General features: G+C 47.4%; 1 protein-coding gene across 7 annotated transcripts in view; it reads left to right on the forward strand.

Annotated features, from left to right (window-relative positions):
* Positions 1-19,372, forward strand: part of LOC144695650 (histone-lysine N-methyltransferase EHMT2-like) — an 83,102-nt gene extending 63,730 nt beyond the window's left edge. For 6 of the 7 annotated variants that reach the window (XM_078566562.1, XM_078566568.1, XM_078566569.1 and 3 more), the window contains 8 exons: positions 650-794; positions 2,809-2,886; positions 6,997-7,112; positions 7,950-8,036; positions 10,904-10,982; positions 11,564-11,739; positions 15,326-15,502; positions 19,113-19,372. In XM_078566562.1, coding sequence (XP_078422688.1) covers positions 650-794; positions 2,809-2,886; positions 6,997-7,112; positions 7,950-8,036; positions 10,904-10,982; positions 11,564-11,739; positions 15,326-15,502; positions 19,113-19,203 — 949 coding nt within the window. In that variant the 3' untranslated portion in view covers positions 19,204-19,372. Of the gene's footprint in view, positions 1-649; positions 795-2,808; positions 2,887-6,996; positions 7,113-7,949; positions 8,037-10,903; positions 10,983-11,563; positions 11,740-15,325; positions 15,503-18,859 lie in introns of all 7 variants that reach the window. The other variant, XM_078566565.1, reaches the window with a different exon arrangement.
* The last annotated feature ends 4,776 nt before the right edge of the window (positions 19,373-24,148 follow it).

A 24,148-nucleotide genomic window follows, 5' to 3' on the forward strand; every position in this document is an offset into this window, starting at 1 on the left:
CCCCCGCCTCGTCCTCTCTCCCCCGCCTCGTCCTCTCTCCCCCGGCTCGTCCTCTCTCCCCCACCTCGTCCTCTCTCCCCCGCCTCGTCCTCTCTCCCCCGCCTCGTCCTCTCTCCCCCGCCTCGTCCTCTCTCCCCCACCTCGTCCTCTCTCCCCCGCCTCGTCCTCTCTCCCCCGCCTCGTGCTCTCTCCCCGGCCTCGTCCTCTCTCCCCGGCCTCGTCCTCTCTCCCCGGCCTCGTCCTCTCTCCCCGGCCTCGTCCTCTCTCCCCGGCCTCGTCCTCTCTCCCCGGCCTCGTCCTCTCTCCCCCGCCTTGTCCCCTCTCCCTCACCTCGTCCCGTCTCCTTTCCTCTCCCCTTACCCAACCCCCTCTTTGTTCAGTCAGCAGTTTGCATTAACTAATCTCAGGAGTGCAGTAAGAAACATGTGCATTTCTATAGCGCCTTCAATGAAATGCAGTGACTGTTACAATGTAGTTAGCACAGCGGCCAATTTGTGCACGGCAAGCTCCCACAAGAGCAATGTGCTAAATACCAGATGGAGAGGGTGCAGTATTTGGATTGAGAAGTGAGGGAAACGCACACAATTTGTCTGAGTCTCTGTTTACGCCATGACAGAGCTAGAGCTGACTCTATCGGGGTCTTTTTCAGGGACATTGCCAGAGGTTACGAAAATGTCCCAATACCATGTGTGAATGCAGTGGACGCAGAAACCTCCCCGGAGGATTACAAATACATCTCTGAGAACTGTGAGACGTCCACGATGAACATCGACCGAAACATCACACACCTTCAGGTACTTGCACCCGACAAACCTGGGGAAGGGGTCCTTAGTCTCAAACTCCCTACTAGTCTCCCACCCTCCCATAAACAGCTGCCTGGACCCTAATTCCCATTCAGCCTTCACCTACGCCGTCCCCTGCTCCCTGAACACTTCACATTCAAATCCCTCCGTGGCTTCACCCCCTCCCTACCTGTGTAACTTCCTCCAAACCCCACGACCAGCTCCTCCAATTTTGGCCTCTTGCCGCTCCCCACTTCTAATCATTCCATCGTTGGTGGCCGTGCCTTCAGCTGCCCTGCCCCGAAGGTCTGGAATTACCTCCTGAAACCAGTCCTCCTCTCAGTCTCTCCTCCTTTGAGACGGTCCTTAAAAACCCTCTGAGCAATCTTTTGGCGACCTGAGTGTTGTCTCCTCCTGTAGCTCAGTGTCAAATCTACGCCCCCTGTGAGGTAATGTTTGACTACATTAAAAATGCTGTTGGTCATTTGGGAATTTGGGGGGGTGGGGCCAAGGTGCTATCGTGAGCAACATGCTGATGACATTGAAAATGCTATCACTCATCCTGCTTCTGTGTCTCTCCTGCGCTTGTACATTTCCTTTGAAATAAGTTTCATTTTTTTTTTCCTAATCCTTCACGAAATTGTACTATTCCCATTCTGCCTATTATTAAAAAAGCTATTGGTGCACATTTCCTAGCCAACAAACCTTGCTTCCCTTCCCCCGCGTCCGTCCCCCACCCCCCGTAATTTTCAGTCACACTCTGTGTGTTGACCTTTACCAGCTTGCATATTGCCACTTCAGTGCTCTCCAGTTCATTTTATGATGTCAAATGTCACAGTGGGTGGGCTGTGACCACTAGATGGTTTGTGGAGCGAGTCTCCAAAGCCCCCATCCAATTTTGTCACACATACGCACATATAGTATATGTAAATATATTTTTAAAAAATCCATCGTGAAACGCTACAGTACAGGAGGAGGCCATTCGGCCCATCGTGCCTGTAACAGCTCTGTGATACGGTTCTCCAGCTAATCCCATTCCCCCACTCTTTCCCCGCAGCCCTGCAAATTTTTCTTTTCAACTGTTTATCCCATTAGGAACAGGAGGAGGCCATTTCACCTCATGGCTGATCTGCAGCCTAAGTCCATTCCCACCCACTTTTGCCCCATACCTTTAGTTAGCAAAAATCAAATCAATGTCAGATTTAAAAATAACAATCAATCTCACATCAGTTGCCATTTGTAGGAAGGGTTTCAAACTTATACCACCCTTTGCGCGTAGAAGAATTTCTTAATTTCACTCCTGAAGGCCCTCCTCTAATTTTTGTAAGATGCCCCCCACTAATCCCAGACTTCCCCAAACTATTAAAAATACTTTTTCTCTATCTACCTTATCTGTTCCTCTTAATATCTTGAAAACTTAGATCGAGTCACCCCTTAACCTTCTAAATGCCTGAGTTTGTTCAAACACTCCTTGTAGTCTAAAACTTGGAAGTCCAAGTATCATTTTGGTAAATCGGCGCTGCACTCCCTCCAGGGCTAGTTCCCTTTTGAAAAATATTGTTGAAACCGCTTCCATCACCTTATCAGGCGGCGCATTCAAGATCACCATAGTTAGCAGTGTGAAAAATAATTCTCTTCTTGCCTTTTTTATCAGTCACCTCAAATTTGTGTCCTCTGGTTACCACCCCTCCTGCCTCTGGAAGCTGTTTCTCCATACTTGTTCTGTCAAAACCCCTCATGATTTTGAACACTTCTATAAAATCTCCTCTTAACCTTGCCTGTTCCAAGGAGGACAGTCCCAGCACCTCCAGTCCATCCAGGTTGAGAGTGGAGTAATGTTTCAGATGTTGGAACTGGTTTCTCAGTTTGATGAAATATGAATTAACCTTCCCGTTCTCAACCCTGTCTCACCTGTGCATTTGCAGCATTTTTAGTTTTGGTTTCAGATTTCCACCTTTCTCACCGTGTGGCGTCAAAGCTGCAGGTCTTTGCTGTTTCTCTCACCTGTGTCGTGGTTCCTCTGCAGCACTGTACCTGTTTGGACGACTGTTCCTCCAGTAACTGTCTCTGTGGGCAGCTCAGTATTCGCTGCTGGTATGACAAGGTAAGTGCTCTCTGCCTGCCATCCTCCTCTAAATTCATGTGTCTACCTTTATAAAAGGCTGACACAAGACTTGGAAATGACCGTGAGAAAGAGAGAGATAGACTTCAAGAGAACATAGACAAGATGGTGGAATGGGCAGATGAAATTTAATGGAGAGAAGGATGAACTTATACATTTTGGTAGAAAGAATGGGGAGAGATAATATAAAATAAAGGGTACAATCCTAAAGCGAGTGCAGGAGCAGAGGGAATGGAGTGGGTATAGGTGCACAAATCATTGAAAGTGGCAGGTTGAGAAAGCAGTTAAAAGGGCATATGGGATTCAAGAATTAGGAGCAGGAGTAGGCCATTCGCCCCCTCAAGCCTGTTCGACCATTCAATAAGATCATGGCTGATCTGACTGTGGCCTCGACTCCACTTTCCTGTCTGCTCACCCGTAATCCTTGACTTCCTCGTCGATCAAAAACCTGTCTAACACAGCCTTGAATATATTCAGTGACCCAGCCTCCACAACTCGCTAGGGAAGGAATTCCACAGAGACCCTCTGAGAAAAACTGTTCTCTGCAGCTGAGAGCGTGAGTCCCATAGGCTGTGTTGCCTACTCGATGCCAGAGTTAAGGACATCTCCTTGACACTGGAAAGGAATTTGGAGTAAGAGAGGAAGGATTCAGTTGTGGTCCATGTGGGTGCCAACAGCATAGGTAGGACTAAGAAAGAGGTTTGCGGAGTGGGTATGAGCAGCTAGGGACTAAATTAAAAAGCAGAACCACAAAGATAATAATCTCTGGAATCCAACCTGAGCCATGAGGAAATTGCCATAAGATGAATAAGATCAGAGAATTGAATGTGTGGCTCAAAGAATGGTGTGGGAGAAATGGGTTTCAATTCATGGGGCACTGGGGAAAGAGGGAGCTGTACCGTTGTGATAGTCTTCACCTGAAATGTGCTAGGACCGGTGACCTGACAAATCGTATAACTAGGGCTTTAGAGAGGGTTTTAAACTAAATAGTGGGCAGTAGAGTTCACATGAAGGGAAATTTGGCAAGTTAAACAGAAAGGACAATGCAATGGTGCCAGGTTGTGATACGGGTAATGATAACCTGAGTGTGACAGGAAGGGACAGAATGTACAAACATAAGAGTGCACAAACAAATAAGGTCAGAGTAGGGAGAAATGGTAAAAAGACAGAATTAAAGGCTGAATGCACATCGTATTCGTAACAAGATGGATGAATTGAAAGCACAATAGAAATAAATGATTAAGATTCATAGCTATCACAGAGACATGTTTGTAAAGTGACCATGACTGGGACCTGAATTTTTAAGGGTGTCTGACTTTTCAAAAGGACAGGGAGAAAGTAAAAGGGTGTGGGGTAGCTCTGTTAATAAAGGATGAGATCATTACAGGAGTGAGAGATGATCTTGGTTCAGAGAATCAAGATGTAGAATCAGTTTGGTGGAAATAAAAAGTAGCCAAAGAAAGAAGTCATTGATTGGAACAATTTAAAGCACTGCCCCTCCCGCCCTCGACAGTAGATACACTGTAGGACAGAGTATAAACCAATCAATAATGTGGGCTTGTAAGAAAAGTACTGCAAATAATCGTGGTTGATTTTAATCTTCATATGGATTGGACAAATCAAATTGTAGCTTAGAGGATGAGTTCATAGAGAGTATTAGGGACAGTTTCTTAGAACAATATGCTCTGGAAACAACCAGGGACCAGGCTATTTTAGACTTGGTAATGTGTAATGAGACGGGCTTAATTAAGGACCTCATAGTAAAGATCCTTTAGATAAGAGCAATCATAACATTTTTCACATTCAGTTTGAGAGTGAGGAATGTAGTTCTGAAGCTAGTGCCTTAAATTTAAATAAGGGTAATTACAAGAGTATGAAGACAGAGTTGGCTAAAGTGGACGAGGTGAATAGGTTAAAAGTAAGAAACAGTGGCAGACAAACAGACTGTGAGAGCTTCTATATAAAAAGGAAAGAGTAGCAACAGTGAGTCTTGGTCCCTTAGAGGGTGAGACTGGGGAATTAATAATGGGAAACAAGGAAACGGCAGAGACTTTGAACATATGTTTTGAACTGTTTTCACAGTAGGAAACAAAAAAAGCATTACAAGAATAGTACAAAATCAAGAGGCAAATGGAAGGGAGGGTCTTAATCACAATTACTAGAGAAAAGATACCAGGAAAACTAATGGAGCTAAAAACTGACAAGCCCCCTGGACCTGATGGCCTGTATCCTAGGGTCTTAAGAGAAGTGGATGCAGAGATAGTGGATGCATTGGTTGTAATCCTCCAAAATTCCCTAGATTCTGGAAAGGTGACTGGAAAATCACAAATGTAACACCTCAGTTCAAGAAAGGAGGGAAACAGAAAGTCGAAAACTATAGGCCACTTAACCTAATGTTTATCATTGGAAAATCCCAGAATCTATTATCAAGGAAGTAGTAGCAGGGAATTTAGAAAATCATAATACAATCAGGTAGAGTCAGCATGGTTTTGTGAAAGGGAAACCGTGTTTGACAAATTTATTAGAGTTCTTTGAGGACGTAACAAACAGGGTGGATAATGGGGAACCAGTAGATGTGCATTTGGATTTCCATTATTCGCTCAGGTGATGTGGGCGTCGCTGGCTAGGCCAGCATTTATTGCCCATCCCTAATTGCCCTTGTTCAGATGACATTGCTGTGGGTCTGTAGCCACATATAGGCCAAACCAGGTAAGGACAGCAGATTTCCTTCCCTAAAGGACGTTAGTGAACACGATGGGTTTTTACGACAATCGGCAACAGTTTTATGGTCATCATCAGACTTTTAATTCCAGTTTTTCATTAAATTCAAATTTCACCATCTGCCATGGTGAATTCGAACCCCAGTCCCCAGAGCATTACCCTGGGTTTCTGGAATGCTCTTCCATTGACAATATCACTAGGCCACCACACAAGATAAGAGCTCATGGTGTTGGGAGTGATATATTAGCACGAATTGCGTTTTGGCTAACTAACAGGAAAGAGAGAGCTGGGATAAATAGGTCATTTTATGGTTTGAAAACTGTAACAAGTGAAGTGGCACAGGGATCAGTACTGGGGCCTCAACTATTTACGATCTATATGGATGACTTGGATGAATGGACCAATTGTGGCAAAATTTGCAAATGATGCAAAGATGGGCAGGGAAGCAAATTGTGAGGAGGAAATGAAGTCTGCAAAGAGATACAGCGAGTTAAGTTAGTGGGCAAACATTTGGCAGATGGAGTATAATGTGGGAAAATGTAAGGTTATCCACTTTGGCAGGAAGACTAGAAAAGCAGAATATTATTTCAATGGAGAGAGACTACAGAATGCAGCGACACAGGGAGATATGAATGTCCTAAGATGTTAATCACAAAATGTTAGCATGCAGGTACAGCAAGTAATTAGGAAGGCAAATGCAAGGTTGGCCTTTATTGCAGGGGTCATTGGAGTTTGGAATCCTCTTACCGAGAGAGCAGTGGAGATTGTTTCAATGAATCAGCCAAAGCTGAGTTAGACAGATTTTTGATCTATAAGGGAGTCACAGGTTATGGGGAGTCAGGCAGGAAGGTGGAGCTAAGGTCATAATCAGGTCAGCCATGATCTTATTAAATGGCCCAGCAAGCTCAAGGGGCCGAATGGTTGTCTCCTGCTCCCTTTTCTTATGACCTAATTAATGATGGAGAACCAGAGGATTTAAGATGATTGGCAAGAGAAGCAGTGGCGACATGAGGAAAAATGTTTTTACGCAGTCAGTGGCTAGTACTTGGAATGCACTGTCCTGAGGGTGTGGTGGAGGCAGATTTCAGTTGTGACTTTAAAAAGGGGATTAGATAAGCACCAGAAGGGACCAAAATGCAGAGCTACAGGGAAAGGGTCTGGGTGTGGGACCAGCTAAATAGCTGTGGCAGGGAGCCGGTAGGGACTCAACGGGCTGAAGGGCCTCCTGCGCTGTAACCATTCCATGATCCTATGGCGGTGCATTCTGACCTGCAGTCATGTGTCACTGCGATGGTCACAGCGCAGAGCAACATGTGAAATAATGACAAAGTGAACCCCGGTGTTAACCATTTCCCTCTTTTTGTGGGGCAGGATGGGCGTCTTTTGCAAGAATTCAACAAGATTGAGCCACCTCTGATCTTCGAGTGTAATCAGGCCTGTTCCTGTTGGCGGTCGTGCAAGAACCGTGTGGTACAAAGTGGAATCAAGTAAGAGGTGGTTGCTGCAGGGCTGAAGTATACAAATTAAACCATCTCCCACTGTACTCCTCACCCCTTTGAGTCCAATTGTCTCTCCCTGATAGAGTGTCCTGTTGAATGGAGGGGAGAGAGTGGTGGTGGAGAAACCCCTCTCAACCTTTCTCAGATCCGATCAGGAGGGATTATCTTCCCCTTTTATTTCCTCCCAGTATTTCCTAAACGTTTTTCCAATGAACCTTTTTGGAGAATTCTCCCCGCCCCATTCCTCTCTTCCCCATTGCTTTCGTGTTTCTCTGCAGCACCCAGTGTTTGCTGTTCCGGCCTGTCCATAGGAGCTGTTGCCTTTGATCTGCACGTCAGTGGACTGAGGAAGCAGAGGGGTGGGAGAGAATCAGGTGTGATATCACTTCCTGATCGCTGTCCAGCACACCCCTCTCCCCACCCCACCTCCCCCACCAGTTCTTTTCCCCCAACCCCTCCACACACCCTCCTCACACTTTTCTTTTTGCAAATTGAATGTTTGCAGAGGGGATCGGCCCTAGCGGCAACTCCTCCACAGTCGAGCAGCCGACTGGCACTCATCGCTCCAGTCCTTGCTTGAGAGGTGCCGAGTTGTGCCTCTGCTGACTGTGCCCCAGTGAGAATTCAGAAGGGGAGGCCCGGAGTTGGGGGGAAGGAGGGAGAGAATGGGGGAGAGGCCTTGACTTGTTGCTGGGCCGAATCTCGTGCATTGCTAAAGAATAGCTCAGCGTCCCCCCTCCCCGTAAGATACAGAGGGGGCAACGGGTTTAGTGCTGATTTTGAACATTTGCCTGATTCGATTGTTCCCTCCATTTTGCCCGGAAGAGTTCGCTTACAGCTCTACCGGACGGAGAAGATGGGCTGGGGAGTGCGAGCGCTGCAGGACATTCCACAAGGGACCTTCATCTGTGAGTAAGTATAGTGCGCAGGAATGTTCAATGACATGTGATTCAGGCCATCGAACAGCCATTTTTACAACTGAGCTGATTTGTGGGTGAAGATGCCAATCTACGGAAAGTTAGTGTTAATGAGCTTGAAGGTCTGGTGAGAATTAAGTGGACATCTGACCAGAAGACAGCCCTGTTCTCATCGGGTGAGTGTGGTTAAAATTACCTCCGTTATTTCGCTGACTTGAATTTTCAGCTCGAAGCAGTTTGGAATTGAAGTGATTCAGTGTCCTGCTGCTCCCAGTTCTGCACATAGGCCATCGTCCTGTAGCATTAACATATTCCCTCCTGCTCTTCCTGACCTGCTGAATGTTTCCTGCTTTTTCTATTTTTATTTCATGTTTGTGGTATCAGCACTGTTTTGTTTCAGAATTTTTCTCAGCTGTGTCTTGATTTGGAACTCTCTTCCTCAAAAGATGGTTGAGGCAGAGTATTTGGATATCTTTAAAACAGAAGTAGATAGATTCTTGATAAGCAAGAGGGTGAAAGGCTACTGGGGGTAGGCAGGAATGTGGAGTTGAGGTTAAAATCAGGTCAGCCACGATCTTATTAAATGGCGGAGCAGGCTCAAGGGGCCGAGTGGCCTACTCCTGCTCCAAATTTATATGTTCTCAATTCCCCTTTATTGGCTCTTGATCCTGCCTCTGACTGACCCTCTCCCTGCCTCTGACTGACCCTGTCCCTGCCTCTGACTGACCCTCTCCCTGCCTCTGACTGACCCTCTCCCTGCCTCTGACTGACCCTCTCCCTGCCTCTGACTGACCCTCTCCCTGCCTCTGACTGACCCTGTCCCTGCCTCTGACTGACCCTCTCCCTGCCTCTGACTGACCCTCTCCCTGCCTCTGACTGACCCTCTCCCTGCCTCTGACTGACCCTGTCCCTGCCTCTGACTGACCCTTTCCCTGCCTCTGACTGACCCTCTCCCTGCCTCTGACTGACCCTCTCCCTGCCTCTGACTGACCCTCTCCCTGCCTCTGACTGACCCTCTCCCTGCCTCTGACTGACCCTGTCCCTGCCTCTGACTGACCCTCTCCCTGCCTCTGACTGACCCTGTCCCTGCCTCTGACCACCCTGTCCCTGCCTCTGACTGACCCTTTCCCTGCCTCTGACTGACCCTGTCCCTGCCTCTGACTGACCCTCTCCCTGCCTCTGACTGACCCTCTCCCTGCCTCTGACTGACCCTCTCCCTGCCTCTGACTGACCCTCTCCCTGCCTCTGACTGACCCTGTCCCTGCCTCTGACTGACCCTCTCCCTGCCTCTGACTGACCCTGTCCCTGCCTCTGACCACCCTGTCCCTGCCTCTGACTGACCCTTTCCCTGCCTCTGACTGACCCTGTCCCTGCCTCTGACTGACCCTCTCCCTGCCTCTGACTGACCCTCTCCCTGCCTCTGACTGACCCTCTCCCTGCCTCTGACTGACCCTCTCCCTGCCTCTGACTGACCCTCTCCCTGCCTCTGACTGACCCTCTCCCTGCCTCAGACTGACCCTGTCCCTGCCTCTGACTGACCCTCTCCCTGCCTCTGACTGACCCTCTCCCTGCCTCTGACTGACCCTCTCCCTGCCTCTGACTGACCCTTTCCCTTCCCTGCCTCAGACTGACCCTCTCCCTGCCTCAGACTGACCCTCTCCCTGCCTCTGACTGACCCTCTCCCTGCCTCTGACTGACCCTCTCCCTGCCTCTGACTGACCCTCTCCCTGCCTCTGACTGACCCTCTCCCTGCCTCTGACTGACCCTCTCCCTTCCCTGCCTCAGACTGACCCTCTCCCTGCCTCTGACTGACCCTTTCCCTTCCCTGCCTCAGACTGACTCTCTCCCTGCCTCTGGCTGACCACCTCTGCACTCCAGGCCCTTTCACTTCATCAGCCACAAACCCAGCCCTGACCCTCAATCCTGCCCCTAATTGAACCATACACCTGAGCCTCAGCATTTACAGTGCATTTTCCCTCAGCTTCTGTGAAAACTGTAAGTGGAATTGTGCAAACGGTGCTGTATAAGAAGAGATATGTTTGAGGGTGGGAGGGGAGGGGGTGCCGCTGTGTGCTCAGGACACTGAGAGGCTCATACCTGAGGTTGTGTTGTGCTGTGCAGACATTCCCCGTTAATGGAGTTTCCAAGTAATGGGAAGGTTGTTTCTCAGTGGTTCTCAGTTAAAGTGTTACCTCCTCCCGCGCTGGGGATGAAGATGGGTAGACCTTGCTCTCTTTGAGTGCTGCAATGTCAGAGGTACTGTCTTTGGGATAAGACCAAGGCTCCAACTCCCTGCTCGAGTGGATGTAAAAGATTTCATGGCACTATTTCCATGAAGAGCAGGTGAATTATCCCTGGTGCCCTAGCCAGCATTTATCCCTCAATTAGCATCACAAAAAACAGATTATCTGGCCATTATCTCATTGCTGTTTGTGGGTATTTGCTGAGTGTGTATTGGCTGCCGTGTTTCCTACATAACTTCTTGAATTCTAGTCGTTGCTACTTCATTGGTAGCAAAATACGTTGAGGCGTCCGGTGGTCATGAAAACCGCTATATAAATTTCAAGTCTTTTTCTGGCCCTCTCTCACGCTCTCTGTCTCTCTTGCTCTCGCTCTCTCTTGCTCTTGCTAGCCTGCTTCCATTCTCCCTCAAGCTCTCTCTTTCCTGCTGTCACCCTCTATCTCTTGCTCCCTCTCTTGACTTCTCTTGCTCTCTCTCTTGACTTCTCTTGCTTTCTCTATCTAGCTTTCTTGCTTTCTCTCGCTCTGTCTCATTCTATCTCTCTTGCTCTGTCATTCTCTCTATCTTGCTCTCTCACCCTCTCCCGCTCGTCGTGTCTAATAGCTTCCTCTTTGATTCAGGTATGTGGGTGAGATCATTTCAGACGCTGAGGCAGATGTGCGTGAAGATGACTCCTACCTCTTTGACCTGGATAATAAGGTAATGCTGCCTCAGCGAGGGCTCATCTGACTGCCGACCGAGGGCCACGTTGAGGTGGCAAGTAGTCAGCAGTGACTGATACTCCCAAACCCGGGGCGTTAAATACAGCTTCCCCTCCCACTGTCTCAACTGAGATCCACTTGTGTTGGATCAGGGGCAGAATGGAACAGCCTGAGAATCGGCTCCGTGCTTGGGTTATCGTGTCTCCGGGGATTTGAAGATTAATCTCACTGGACACTGTGAGATAGAGTGAATTCCTAGGTGGCATTGTGTGTTTTTTTTTAAAAACCAAGGTGCTTTGAAAGTTTTTGTTTATCAATTGTCCAAATACTTTAGAGTTGGGGGAAGAAGGCTGTTTGACCAGGTAGGACAGTTGGCAGTGGGATGTCATGTGATAAAATCTCCAGAAATTTGGCCAATTTCACTGTGTATTCAAGATGTTAGGTTTATTGCTTAAGCTGCAGTATGCGTGAAAGATAGTTCTTTACATGCTAGCTCTAATACGGCATCTAGTACAGCATCCTAGATCTGCAAGCTGGCGCCTGGAAAGGCCTTATCCTTTATTTCGGGTTGTGTTCCAGGACGGAGAGGTATATTGCATCGACGCTCGTTACTACGGCAACGTGAGCCGCTTCATAAACCACCTGTGCGACCCAAACATCATCCCCGTGCGTGTCTTCATGCTGCACCAGGACCTCCGATTCCCCCGGATTGCGTTCTTCAGCAGCCGGGATATCAAGACAGGCGAGGAACTCGGGTAAGTGTGTCTGAAGCAGGGGGTTGGAGCCTGTGCAGTGCTAATGGTTGGTGGATTATGTTGTTAAAGATGCGTAGGTGATGGGCAATTGTTTGATTAAGGGCTGAGAGAGTCAGCCCGGCACGCTTGAGGGCACCGCAGGGGCTGGGGTCCATCATCACCCCACAAAACGACGTTTTAAGTTAAAAACATTGTAAGCTTCCTCTGGTAATTTGTTTTGTGTTTCAGTGTCCCATTAAGGGGCTGTCAATCCCAATTTGGTTAACTTTATTTTATGTGTGTGTGTGTGTCCCTTAGGGGCTATTAATTTAAATTTCTTTGTTAGCTTGTTCATTTGACCTTTTTTGTTTATTTGATATTCAAAAGAGTGTAAAGAGAGTCAGCACCTGACCTTTGGCGACCCGGTGTGCAGGAGGGCAGGGAGGGAGGATGACCTCCTTGTAAGCCTGCTCTTGGGCTTGGTTAAGGTGGCCATTAACAGGTCCCGGCAGCGGGGGTGGGTCGGGCCTGACTGTCTGCACTCTTCCGCGGCTGGGTGTCCCTTGGAGAGGGAGCACGCGGTGTCCACTGGTATGCTTGAGGCCTTCCGCCACTGGTTGGCACTGCAGGGGCTGGAGTCACTTTAAAGGGATACCAATTTGTTAATTGTTAATTAGTTTATTTTAATTGGTATACTCAAAGAGTGTAAAGACACACCGGCTCCTTTGAGGGATTATTCATTTGCTTATTTGATTCCTTGAAAGAGTATAGAGTCAGTGTCGTGCATCCATTGACGTCCAGCTCATAGCCTTAATGCCATGGTGCTCGGCCCCAACTGCACACGAGGTGTCGGAGCGGCTCAGGTGTGAGGTCGACTCCCGTTGGAACTGATCCACCCCCCACCCCCATCGGACGGAATTTCACGTTGGCCCCGTGTCCCGAAACCTCCCTCGGGAACCTCAGCCCCATAATTCCCTCCTGTATCTTTCCATTCTGCACGGAGGGATTTTCTGTACAGGCTGCTGCCGCACACCCTTCAGTTCCTCGCCCTCATCAACCTCTGGACATGCCGTGGCGTTCCACCCTGTCACCCGTGGGTGGCGGGGACCCCCAGTGAAGGACTGTCTACCCGGGAGCCCTCCCATTAACCATCGGGAGATTTGGCGTGGAGGGTGTTGTATGCAGCATTCCCGTGCAACAAACTGATTAAGATGGTTCGCAGATACCCAGGCCGCCTGTATTTTCTGTGGCCTCGAGGAGTCAGTGTTCCACATTTACATAGGTTGTGCGAGGTTACAGCCCCTTTTTGATTATTTGAGGGGGCTGCTCCTCAAATTTCGACTGCACTTCAACTGCACCTGATCTTTGGCCACCTGATGCAGAGGGGAGGCGGGCAGATCAGAGGACCACCTCATGGATTTGCTCCCGGGCCTAGCCAAGGTAGACATTAACAGATCCGGGCAGCAAGCCATGGAGTTGCCCATTAGACTCGACTGTCTGCCCCTATTCTGCAGCTGCATTCGTGCTCAGGCGTCTCTGGAGCGGGAACGCACGGTGTCCGCTGGTGCGCTGGTCATCCGGGATCACTGGGCACCATAGGGTCTGGACTCTATCATCAGTCCCGGGAATATTAATCTAATTTGATAAGTTTTCTTTAAAGTTTTGTCTTTTTGCTACAGTGTCCCTTTAAGGGGCTTTCAATTAGCTTATTAGCTAATTTGCTTATTCTGTGTGTTTTCAAAAGGGCATAGAGGTGTCAGCTGTGGCTCAGTTCATAGCACCCTCGCCTTTGAATCAGAGGGTTGTGGGTTCATGTCCCACTCCCGGAAAACCAAGAACTGTGATTGTACTCGAAAGAGTTGCAATCCGTGACTGTTGGTAACTCGAAAGAGTTTCAAAAGGGCATATAAAGTGAGTCACCTGGGACACTGAGCTAGTAGTTAGGAAGCACAGATCTGTAATGCTGCATCCTGTGAACAAACCTACTACCAAGGAAAAGATCTGTGTTGTTTAATGCTTCACCATCCGGCTTGGATTTACATAACATGTGACAGGGCATGTTGGTAACAACAGCCACAACTTGTCTTTGTGTAGTGTTTTAACCTCCCTACCTCTGAAAGAATCTAGAACTAGGAGACGCTGTTTAATAATAAGAGGTCTCCCACTTAAGGCAGAGATGGGGAGGAATTTCCGGGGGTCTTCGGTGTTTGGAATTCACTTCCCCAGGGAGCAGTTGAGGTTGGGTCATTGAATATATTCAAGGCTGTTGGGCAGATTGTTTTTGATTGACAAGGGAGTCAAGGATTATGGGGACAGGCAGGAAAGTGAAGTTAAAGCCACAGTCAGATCAGCCATGATCTTACTGACTGGCGATGCAGGCTCGATGGGCCGAATGGTCTGCTCCTGCTCCTGTTTCCAATAATTTTATGATAATCTCCTGCAGCCCTGAAGCCCTCTGAGATCTCTGCCTTCCTCCAGTTCTAGTCTCTTGCGTACCCTCTGATTTTAGCCGCTGCACCATTGGTGACCATGCCTTCAGATGCCTGGGCCCTGAGCTCTGGAGTTCTCTCCCTGCACCTTTCCGTATTCCTTTAAGACACTCCTTAAAACCTACCTGTTTGGCTAAGTTTTGGTCGCCTGTCCTCAAAATCTGCTTTTGTGGTTCGGTGTCAAATTTTGTTACCAGCTCTGGTGTAGAGACTTGGGGTGTTTTACTATGTTAAAGATGCCAGATGAAAAGAAACTGTTTTTGTTGTGAACCATCACAAGATGCTGCACAGGAACATCATCGAACAAAATTTGACACTGACACTTAAGAGAAGTTGGTTCAGGTGATCAAAAACTCAGTCAAAGGGATAGGCTTTAAAGAGTACCTTAAAGGAGGAGAGAGAGGCTGGAGAGGTTGAGGGAGGGAATTCCAGTGCCTGGGGCTGAGGCACCTGAAGGCACGGCCAACGGGGTATAGCATGAAGGAAACACCTGCTGGGTGACCGGGGCTGGGGTTTCCAATCTAGTCATAAAGTAAGGGAGCTCGGCAAGGCTGCAGCACATGTTGGTGCTGGGCACGATTCAGGCTGGCACCTTGATTGTCCTCTCTCCCAGCACCCGCGCACCCCGCCACCAGCCTCCTGTCAGACACAGTCCCAACTGATCTGACTGTCGCCTTAGCTCCACTTTCCTGCGTGTCCCTCATAACCCCTGACTCCCCTTGTCAATCAAAAATCTGTCTAACTGCGCCTTGCATACATTCAGTGACCCAACCTCCACTGTTCGCTGGGGAAGAGAAGTCCAAGCGCTAACGACCCTCTGACATGAGAAATTTCTCCTCATCTCTGTCTTAAATGAGAGACCCCTTATTTCGAAATTGTGCCCCCTCGTCCTAGATTACCCCCAGGAGGTGGAATAAATCGTCTCAGCATCTACCCTGTCAAGCCCCCTCAGAACCTGACATATTTCAACGTTTGAAACATATAAGATTCTAAGAGATTTGCAGGAGCTGAATGACCCCCTATTGTTCCTTTTCAGTTCATGTTAAGAGCATTGAGATTTTGAACGCTCGGCTGAAGCACTTCTTTTTTTTTTCAATCCTCCTCTTTATCTTTTCCAGCTTTGATTACGGAGACCGATTCTGGGACATCAAGTGTAAATATTTCACCTGCCAGTGCGGGTCGGAGAAATGCAAGCACTCAGCAGAGGCCATCGCACTGGAGCAGAGCCGCCTAGCTAGGCTGGAGTCGTACCAGGACACCATGCCCGAGAGCAGCCTGACTGTCGTCGGACCCTCGTGAGACCACCTACCAATCGTGGAATTCTTTCTCCCCTAGCACCACCACCACCACTACAATCTCTGTTTCAATTATTTCACTCAGAACTCTATAGCATTAAGGTAGCAGGCAGCCCCCAAAACCATACCAACTGCGTGAGGAACAGACCTTTGTGGAAAAGGGTGGTCTTGTTTGGGGTCTTTTCTTTCCCTCCCCTGCACCCCCCCCCCCCCCCCACCCCACCCCAGCATAGTGACTCACAGCTTTAATGGCGAGAGTTGCATTTTGTTTCATTATTGCAGCCAAAGGCCTTAATCTTTTCCTGAAGCCACCAGACAGATTTGCCCAGGAATCGACAACCCCTCGGAGGCATGTATTAGCCGGCCTCTCTTCCTGAGGTAAGTACATCCTGCTGCCCTGTGCGATATCCCTGGCTGAGGGCTACAGTTATAGGCAAGAAAGGAACTATCTTGTCAGCCTCCCCTCCGCTTGTATGGAGTAGGTATTATCGTAGGATTACTTTGAATTCTTTTCTCCTTGTGTCTTAAACTGTGAATTTAATCTTTTGTATTTTTATTATTATTATTAATAATAATCCGAAAAGGAGACAAATATTTAAAGGCAGGTTGCATTTACAGGCTTGGCCTCCAAAGTGGAGGAGGCTACAACAAGGGTGCTCATCACTGAATGAATTCCCAGTGGAGCTTCTCCTCAGGGTTTAGTTAGTCTAGCTAGAAGCTGGGGAAGTGTCAAGGTTGCCCCCTTGGCGAGGCAAGCTGCAGGACTCTGGGGAGTTGTGGGTGCACAGCAAATATTATTCCTACAGTACTGTGAATATATTGGACCCTCCTTGACTTGCCTTTGCATAGCGCAGCCTGGAGTCCTCAAACACAATGGAAATGCTTTCTACCCTTCGAATGGGACTTTCCCAGCAGTCGCGCAGTCCCCTTGTGTTTTACTTGGTTGTGTCACGCCCTCGACTTCAAAGTACAGACCCCCACCACCTGCCCTCTACCTCTTGTTCTTTGCCATTTTTTTTCATTCTTTCACGTGACAGTCATTGGCTAGACCAGCATTTGTTGCCAATCCCTAATTTCCCTTCAGAAGGTGGTGGCGGGCTGCCTTCTTGAACCGCTGCAGTCCCTGTGGTGCAGGTACACCCACAGTCCTGTTAGGGATGGAGGTCCAGAATTTTGACCCAGTGACAGTGAAGGAACGGCCGATATATTTCCAAGTCAGGATAGTGAGTGGCTTGGAGGGAAAATTCCAGGTGGTGGTGTTCCCATGAGTCTGCTGCCCTTGTCCTTTTAAGTGGTTGAGGTTGTGGGTTTGGAAGGATGTAACTGCATACTCTTGTCATTCTAACCTGAGACCATTTCTTCTGTGGGAGAGAGGGCAGAGGAACTGGACTAGTGTTAATACTGGGCAGGGAGAGCATTAATGCTGAGCGGATAGAGACACAACTGATGTTAATACTGGGCAGAAGAGGCATTAATGCTGAGCCGGTAAAGACATGACTGGTTTTATTTACTGGACGGGGAGCATTAATGCTGAGCAGGTACATACACAACTGGTGTTAATACTGGACAGGAAGGGCATTAATGTTGAGCGGGTAAAGACACAAGTGGTGTTAATGCTGGGAAGGGGGAGCATTAATGCTGATCAGGTAGAGACACAACTGGTGCTAATACTGGGAAGGATAGTTTAATCCCCATATGGCTGTAAAATTCTGTGGATGCTGGAAATCTGAAATTAAAACAGAAGAAGTTGGCAATGCTCAGCAGGTCAGTGGGTAACTCCCTCGCCTCTGTGTTGGGAGAATGTGGGTTCAAGACCCAATCTGAGATCATAATCCGGGTTGACCTTCCCTACTGCAGTACTGAAGGAGTGTTGCACTGTCCAAGGGTCAGTACTGAGGGAGCACTGCACTGTCTGAGGGTCAGCACTGAGTGGGCGCTGCACTGTCCGAGGGTCTGTACTGAGGGAGCACTGCACTAGGACGGGCAATATCGAAAGAGCGCTGCACTGTCAGAGGGTAGGTACTGGGGGATCGCTGCACTGTCAGAGGGTCAGTACTGAGGGAGCGCTGCACTGTCGGAGGGTCAGTACTGAGGGAGCACTGCACTGTCGGAGGGTCAGTACTGAGGGAGCACTGCACTGTTGGAGGGTCAGTACTGAGGTATGCTGCACTGTCAGAGGATCATTACTGAGGGAGCACTCATCTGTCAGGGCACAGTACTGAGGAAGTGCTGCACTGTCATATGTTAAGTACTGAGGGGGTGCTGCACTAGTATTGAGAGAGCGCTGCGCTGTTGGAGGGTCAGTACTGGGGGATTGCTGCACTGTCGGTGGGTCTGTACTGGTGGATTGCTGCACTGTCGGAGGGTCAGTACTGGGGGATTGCTGCACTGTCGGAGGGTCAGTACTGGGGGATTGCTGCACTGTTGGAGGGTCAGTACTGAGGGAGCACTGCACTAGGACAGGCAGTATTGAGAGAGCGCTGCACTGTCAAAGTGTTAGTACTGAGGGAGCACTGCACTGTCGGAGTGTTAGTACTGAGGGAGTGCTGCACTGTTGGAGGGTCATTACTGAAGGAGTGCTGCACTGTCAGAGGGTCAGTACTGAGGGAGCACTGCGCTGTCGGAGGGTCAGTACTGAGGGAGCACTGCGCTAGGGGTAAGTATCGAGAGAGCACCGCACTATTGGAGGGTCAGTAATGGGGGAATCATGCTCTGTCGGGATGGTCAGCTCTGAGGGATGCTGCACTGTCGGAGGGTCAGGAATGACGGAGTGCTGCACTGTCAGGACCAGTACTGAGGGAGCACTGCACTGTCGGAGATTCAGTCCTGAGGGAGTGCTGCACTGTTGGAGGGTCAGTACTGTGGGAGTGCTGCACTGTCGGACGGTCAGTACTGAGGGAGTGCTGCACTGTCAAAGCATTAGGACTGAGGGAGCACTGCACTGTCATATGGTCATTATCGCAGGTTGCTCCGCACTGTTGGACAGGTAGTGCTGTGTGAGTGTTGCAGTCAGACGGTCAGTATTGAGGAAACACCGGTAGAAGTGCTGATTTTCAGATGAGACATTAAGTCGAGGCCAAGCCTGCCCTTTTGGGTGGTTGTACAAGTCCCCACACACAATTTCGAAGCATAGATAACGAGTTGTCCCCAGTGTCCTGGGTCAATATTTATCCCTTAAGCAACATCATTTTAAAAAAAAGATTACCTGGTCATTATCTCATTTCTGTTTTAGGGAGCTTGCTATAAGCAGATTGGCTCTGCTCCTTTTCCTACCTTACAACAGTTACTGCCCTTCATAAATAAAACAAAATAAAGCGCTTTGGGAGATTGATGTAAAAGTGTTTCTGTTCTCCCTAGGGAGACACCCTCATCCCGCCACTGCCTCAAATTGTCTAAGTTGGCACAGGTCTTGGATCGAGACTGTACTGCGTGACCCAAACAGAAAGATGTCCCTATTTGTTAGTGGTTTCATATATGTGTACCTGAAGAAAAGTTATATATTTTTTGTAGTGGAGTAGAGCGTGACTTGAACTGTAGACTGTGAAAGTTGCCAATGTGGCTGCTTTGTGACACTTAACTGGCCATTTCACCAGTTTCTCTCAGTGTCCAGTGGCAGTTTGACAGCCTGGCTCGGACCTGGTTTCATACACTCAGTGGGATATGTGAGCAATCTACTGGCACGTACCTCAGTGAAGGTTTGAAGAATCTGTTCAAATGTATTCGGTTGCGATGATATTAAAGCCCTGGACCCCACCACCCTGGAAAAGAAACATGAATTGTTTTGTTTTTTTTTAGAAAGCACTGCTGTTCAGGATTTTGTTTCTGTTTGATACTGTTCATTAAAAGACCATTATACTCGTTTTTTTAAAATCGTGCCCTGAATTTATTACTTCATATGCAGTGCTTGCATTGAATTAATCTTACACATTGCTTCTTGGGAACATTATGATTTAATTTCCAACTGGACTGAGCAATTGGAACTGTGTACGGCTTAGGAACACAATGGAGCTTCTCCTCAGTAGCTTTTGTCAAGGGATGCCCTGAATCACAATTGCACTTGCGCTTGTGTGTAAAACAATGGGATGGACTCTCAGGGTAAATGTAACGATGATCAGACAAACGCCTTGGCAAGCAGGGCTCGATTTGGATTCAGAAGGAAGGGATCCCCAAGTTTGAAGGGTTGACAGTGGATTATGGGAAGCTCGACTTCCAGAAGGCTTTTGGCAACAGCTCCACACGAAAGGCTGTTCATCAAACTCAGATCCATGCGCATTCAAGCTAAATTTTGGTAATGGAAAAAGAAACTGACAATAATAGAAAACCCACAGGGAGTGTTAATTATGATTGAGGTGGGGGGGTGGGGTTGGGGTTGGGGTACCTCAGGATTGCTATCAATTGTAGTTTACACCAATGACTTGAGTTTCAGAAACTCACTGCTCCACAAGAAGGGAGGATGGAATGGGAAGAAATTACAGAATGAGTTGGATAAAATATATAGGTGAGCAGAACAATGACAAATATAGAACAACAGAACAAATTTAATGCAGAAACATGCTAAAAGCCCTGCACATGGGCATCAAGAGTCAATCACACAGGAGCTAGGTCCCGTGTAGGCCAGACAGGCTCCCCGCCCTGAAGGGTACTTGTGATCCCAGTTGAGGTTTTACGAAACGACAGCAGTTTTCATTTTCAGGTGGCAGCTCATGTATTATTGTGATTCCTTTAATTCATCTTTACAAATTCTATAGGGCTTGAATTTATCATCTCTGGGTTGTCCACCAGTGCCCCTAGCTTCTAGGGTACTGCACCCTAAATGGCTGCAATTGGAAGACACCTGGGAGTCTTTGTTGCCCTGCCTTGGTTCAATATACTATCAACAAAGACAATTGAGATAGATTAGCCACAACACTAGTCAGAGGAAATCACAGTCATAGGAACAGAATGAGGCTATTTAGTCCCTCAATCTTCAAAGAGACCACGATTAATCTATGACTTAACTCCAGATTGCTTGATAATTTTGCCTTTTTTCCGTATTACTTCATAAGTTTGGTTAACAAAAACCAATATCTATCTCAGATGTAAAATTCACAATTGATCTAGCACAGGGGTTCCCAAGCTGTAGGTTGCAGTCCCCCGTGCAATCACTGGATGAGCAATTCGGGGAATCGATTACAAAAGTAGGAAGGTTATGCTTCAGTTGTACAGGGCATTGGTGAGACCACATCTCGAGTATTTAAAGAAATATGTAAATGCATCAGAAGCAGTTCATAGAAGGTTTACTCGACTAATACCAGGAATGGGCGAGTTGTCTTATGAGGAAAGTTTGGACAGGTTAGGCTTGTATCCACTGGAGTTTAGAAAAGTAAGAGACAATTTAATTGAAACCTTTAAGATCCTGAAGGGTCTTGACAGGGTGGATGTGAAGAGGATGTTTCCTCTTGAGGGAGAATCTAGAAGTAGGGGTAACGGTTTAAAAATAAGGGGTCGCTCATTTAAGACAGAGTTGAGAATTTTTTTCTCTGAGGGTTGAGAGTCTTTGGAACTATCTCCCTCAAAAGGCGGTCGAAGCAGAGTCTTTAAATATTTTTAAGGCGGAGCTAGATAGATTCCTGATTAGCAAGGGGGTGAAAGATTGTCAGGAGTAGGCAGGAATATGGGGTTGAGGTTACATTCCGATCAGCCACGATCTTATTGAATGGCGGAGCAGGCTCCAGGGGCCGGGTGGCCTTTTCGTATGTTCGTTAGCTCCCCTTCCGAGGCAGCAGTGATCACCGTGGAGATGAATCTGGGTCCTTGTGGAACTCTTACAATGGGCCACCTTGATAGAATGATAACTCCCCGGTGAGATCTGCAGCAAGAGTCTGACTGGTTAATGTGAGATCTGCTGGGGCCGGCCTCCATTTTGCTGCCTTGAGTTTGATCTAGTGGTATTCACTATGCTGCCATTTTGTCTTTCCTGTGGCATGCTTGCTGGTCCCTGGCTTGCTTCCTCTCAGTTCAGCGCCCCTCCCTTGAGCCATTGCTCACAGTGAGGTGGGAGGGACAGTCGGCGAGTGGGAAAGATGCGGCAAATGGCAGCATCAGGGAGGGAGGGGAGCAGCAAGCGGCAGGGTCGGCAAGTGCCCTTCTGCTCCGATAATGTTTTAATTTGAACAGACAAAGATGCTAACCTTTCCACCTAACTCCTGACAATCATCCCCAAGTGTCTTGTGTCTTTGATCCCACTGTGCAACCTTTTCATGGGTATTCTGTTTCAGTGAAATCAAGAGACTTTCTTAAGTACAATTACACTGTTACCACAGCGATTTGCTGTCAAAACACAGCAGCAGGAAATCCGTGATTCACAGGCTCCCGCTGACACAGAACCATTCAAAATAAAAAATGGTAAGCCATTAGCCTTTCTTCAGGAAACAGTTAAACCAGTGCACTATTCACTACTTGGAATGTAGGTAGTAAATTATTAGCATATGACCTCCTGAAGCATTAAATAGTTTTGCATTTGTTGCACAAAGAAGCTGACACATTAGGAACATTAATCTTTTTAGGTCTCAACCTGCTGGCCATTCTGTTTTGAGCTGACATATCCCGACAATCTGGAGATTAAAATGTTTTAAAGCACTTGTGATTTACAATCCCATCAAAATCCTTCTGTTAGATTATAGCCTCACAATGATCTCAAGGTAACTTGAGTGCCTATTTCTGTGCAGCAACATTATTTCTCCAGGCGCTCTGTTTGCTTGCTATATTGTATCTGATTTAGCCACATTATTTGAAGAGAAAAGGTCTCTAGTACCACGAGATGAATTTGGTTTAAATTTGTAGATCTCACTCGCATCCTTGAGTCTAAAGTGAATTTGAGCTCTAACTCCAGGACTGAAACACGGGATCTTGGTCGATGCTCCAGTGCAGTCTTAAGAGTGCTGCACTGTCAGAGGTGCTACCTTTGGGCATGAGACATTAAACCGAGGCCCCATTTGCCCTCTTGGATGGATGTAAAAGATCCCATTGCACTCTATTGAAGAGCAGGGGAGCTCTCCTCAGTGCCCCTGTTTACTTTTATCCTCTGATCACCATCATTAAAACAGATTGGACCTGTACAAGCTGCGAGAGTTGCACCCCAGCAGGACCGGGATCTATATCCTCGCAGGGGTATTCGCTAGCACTGTGGGGGAGGGTTTAAACTAGAGTGGAATGGGGATGGGAACCTGAGTGGGGAGACATGAGGAGGAAACAAAGAAATGAAAGACAGAAAAGTAAAAAGCAAAAGTGGAAGGCAAAGGAAAAGGGGACGAGCAGCAAATAGGGCCATACCATAGTATTTAAAAAATGTGTAAAAAGGAAAGTCTGAAGGCACTAACTGAATGCATGGTGCATTCGCATTAAGGTAGACAAATTAACAGTGCAAATAGGTGTAAATGGTTACAAAATGACTGAATATCCAAGGGTATTTGATATGTAGAAAGGACAGGTGAAAAGGAGGAGGCGTGGCATTGTTAGTTTAGGATGAAATCAGTGCAATAGTGAGAGAAGATATTGGTTCAGAAAACAGTAGAATCAGTCTGGGTGGAACTAAGAAGCAACAAGGTGCAGAAAACATTAGTGGGAGTTGTGTATAGGCTCCAAACAGTAGTGATAAGGTAGGGGACGGCATTAAACAGGAAATTAGAGATGCATGTAACAAGGGTGCTACAGTAATCATGAGCAACCTTACATATAGACTGGGCAAACCAAATTAGCAATAATACTGTGGTGGATGAATTCCAGGAGTGTGTACTAGATGGTTTTTTAGACAAGTATGTCGAGGAACCAACGAGGGAACAGGCTATCCTAGATTTGGTTTTGTGCAATGAGAAGGGGTTAATTAATAATCTTGTTATGTGGGGTCCTTTAGGGAACAGTGAACATAACATGATAGAATTCTTCCTTAGATTGGAAAGTGAAGTAGCCCAACCCAAAACTAGACAATGGAAACTATGAAGGTATGAGGCATGAGTTGGCTAAGATAGATTGGGGAACTTCATTAAAAGGCATGACGGTGGATAGACAATGGCTAATATTTAAGGAATTAATGTGCGCATTGCAACAGTTATACATTCCTTTCTGGCTCAAAAACACAACAGGAAAAGCGGCCCAACCATGGCTAACAAAAGAAATTAAGGATAGTGTTAGATCCAAAGAGGAGTCATATAAAGTTGCTAGAAAAAGTAACAAGCCTGAGGATTGGGAGCAGTTTAGAATTCAGCAAAAGAGGATCAAGAGATTGATTAAGAGGGGAAAAATAAGAGTAAGAGTAAACTTGCAAGGAACATAAGAGGAATGCAAAAGCTTCTATAAGTATGTAAGAAGGAAAAGATGAGTGAAGATAAATGTAGACCCTTACAGTCCGAAACAGGAAAATTTATAATAAGAGAACAAGGATATGGCAGAGCAATTAAACAACTACTTTAGTTCTGTCTTCACGGAGGGAAACAAATGACTTTCCAGAAATACTAGTGAACCAAAGGTATAGTGAGAAGGAGGAATTGAAGGAAATTAGTATTATTAAAACAGCAGTGCTGGAGAAATTAATGGGACTGAAAGCCAATAAATCCCCAGGGCCTGATAATCTACATCCCAGGATACTAAAGGAGGTGGCCATGGAAGTAG

The sequence above is a fragment of the Cetorhinus maximus genome, chromosome 21, assembly GCF_964194155.1.
Source record: "Cetorhinus maximus chromosome 21, sCetMax3.hap1.1, whole genome shotgun sequence".
Classification (NCBI taxonomy): domain Eukaryota; kingdom Metazoa; phylum Chordata; class Chondrichthyes; order Lamniformes; family Cetorhinidae; genus Cetorhinus; species Cetorhinus maximus.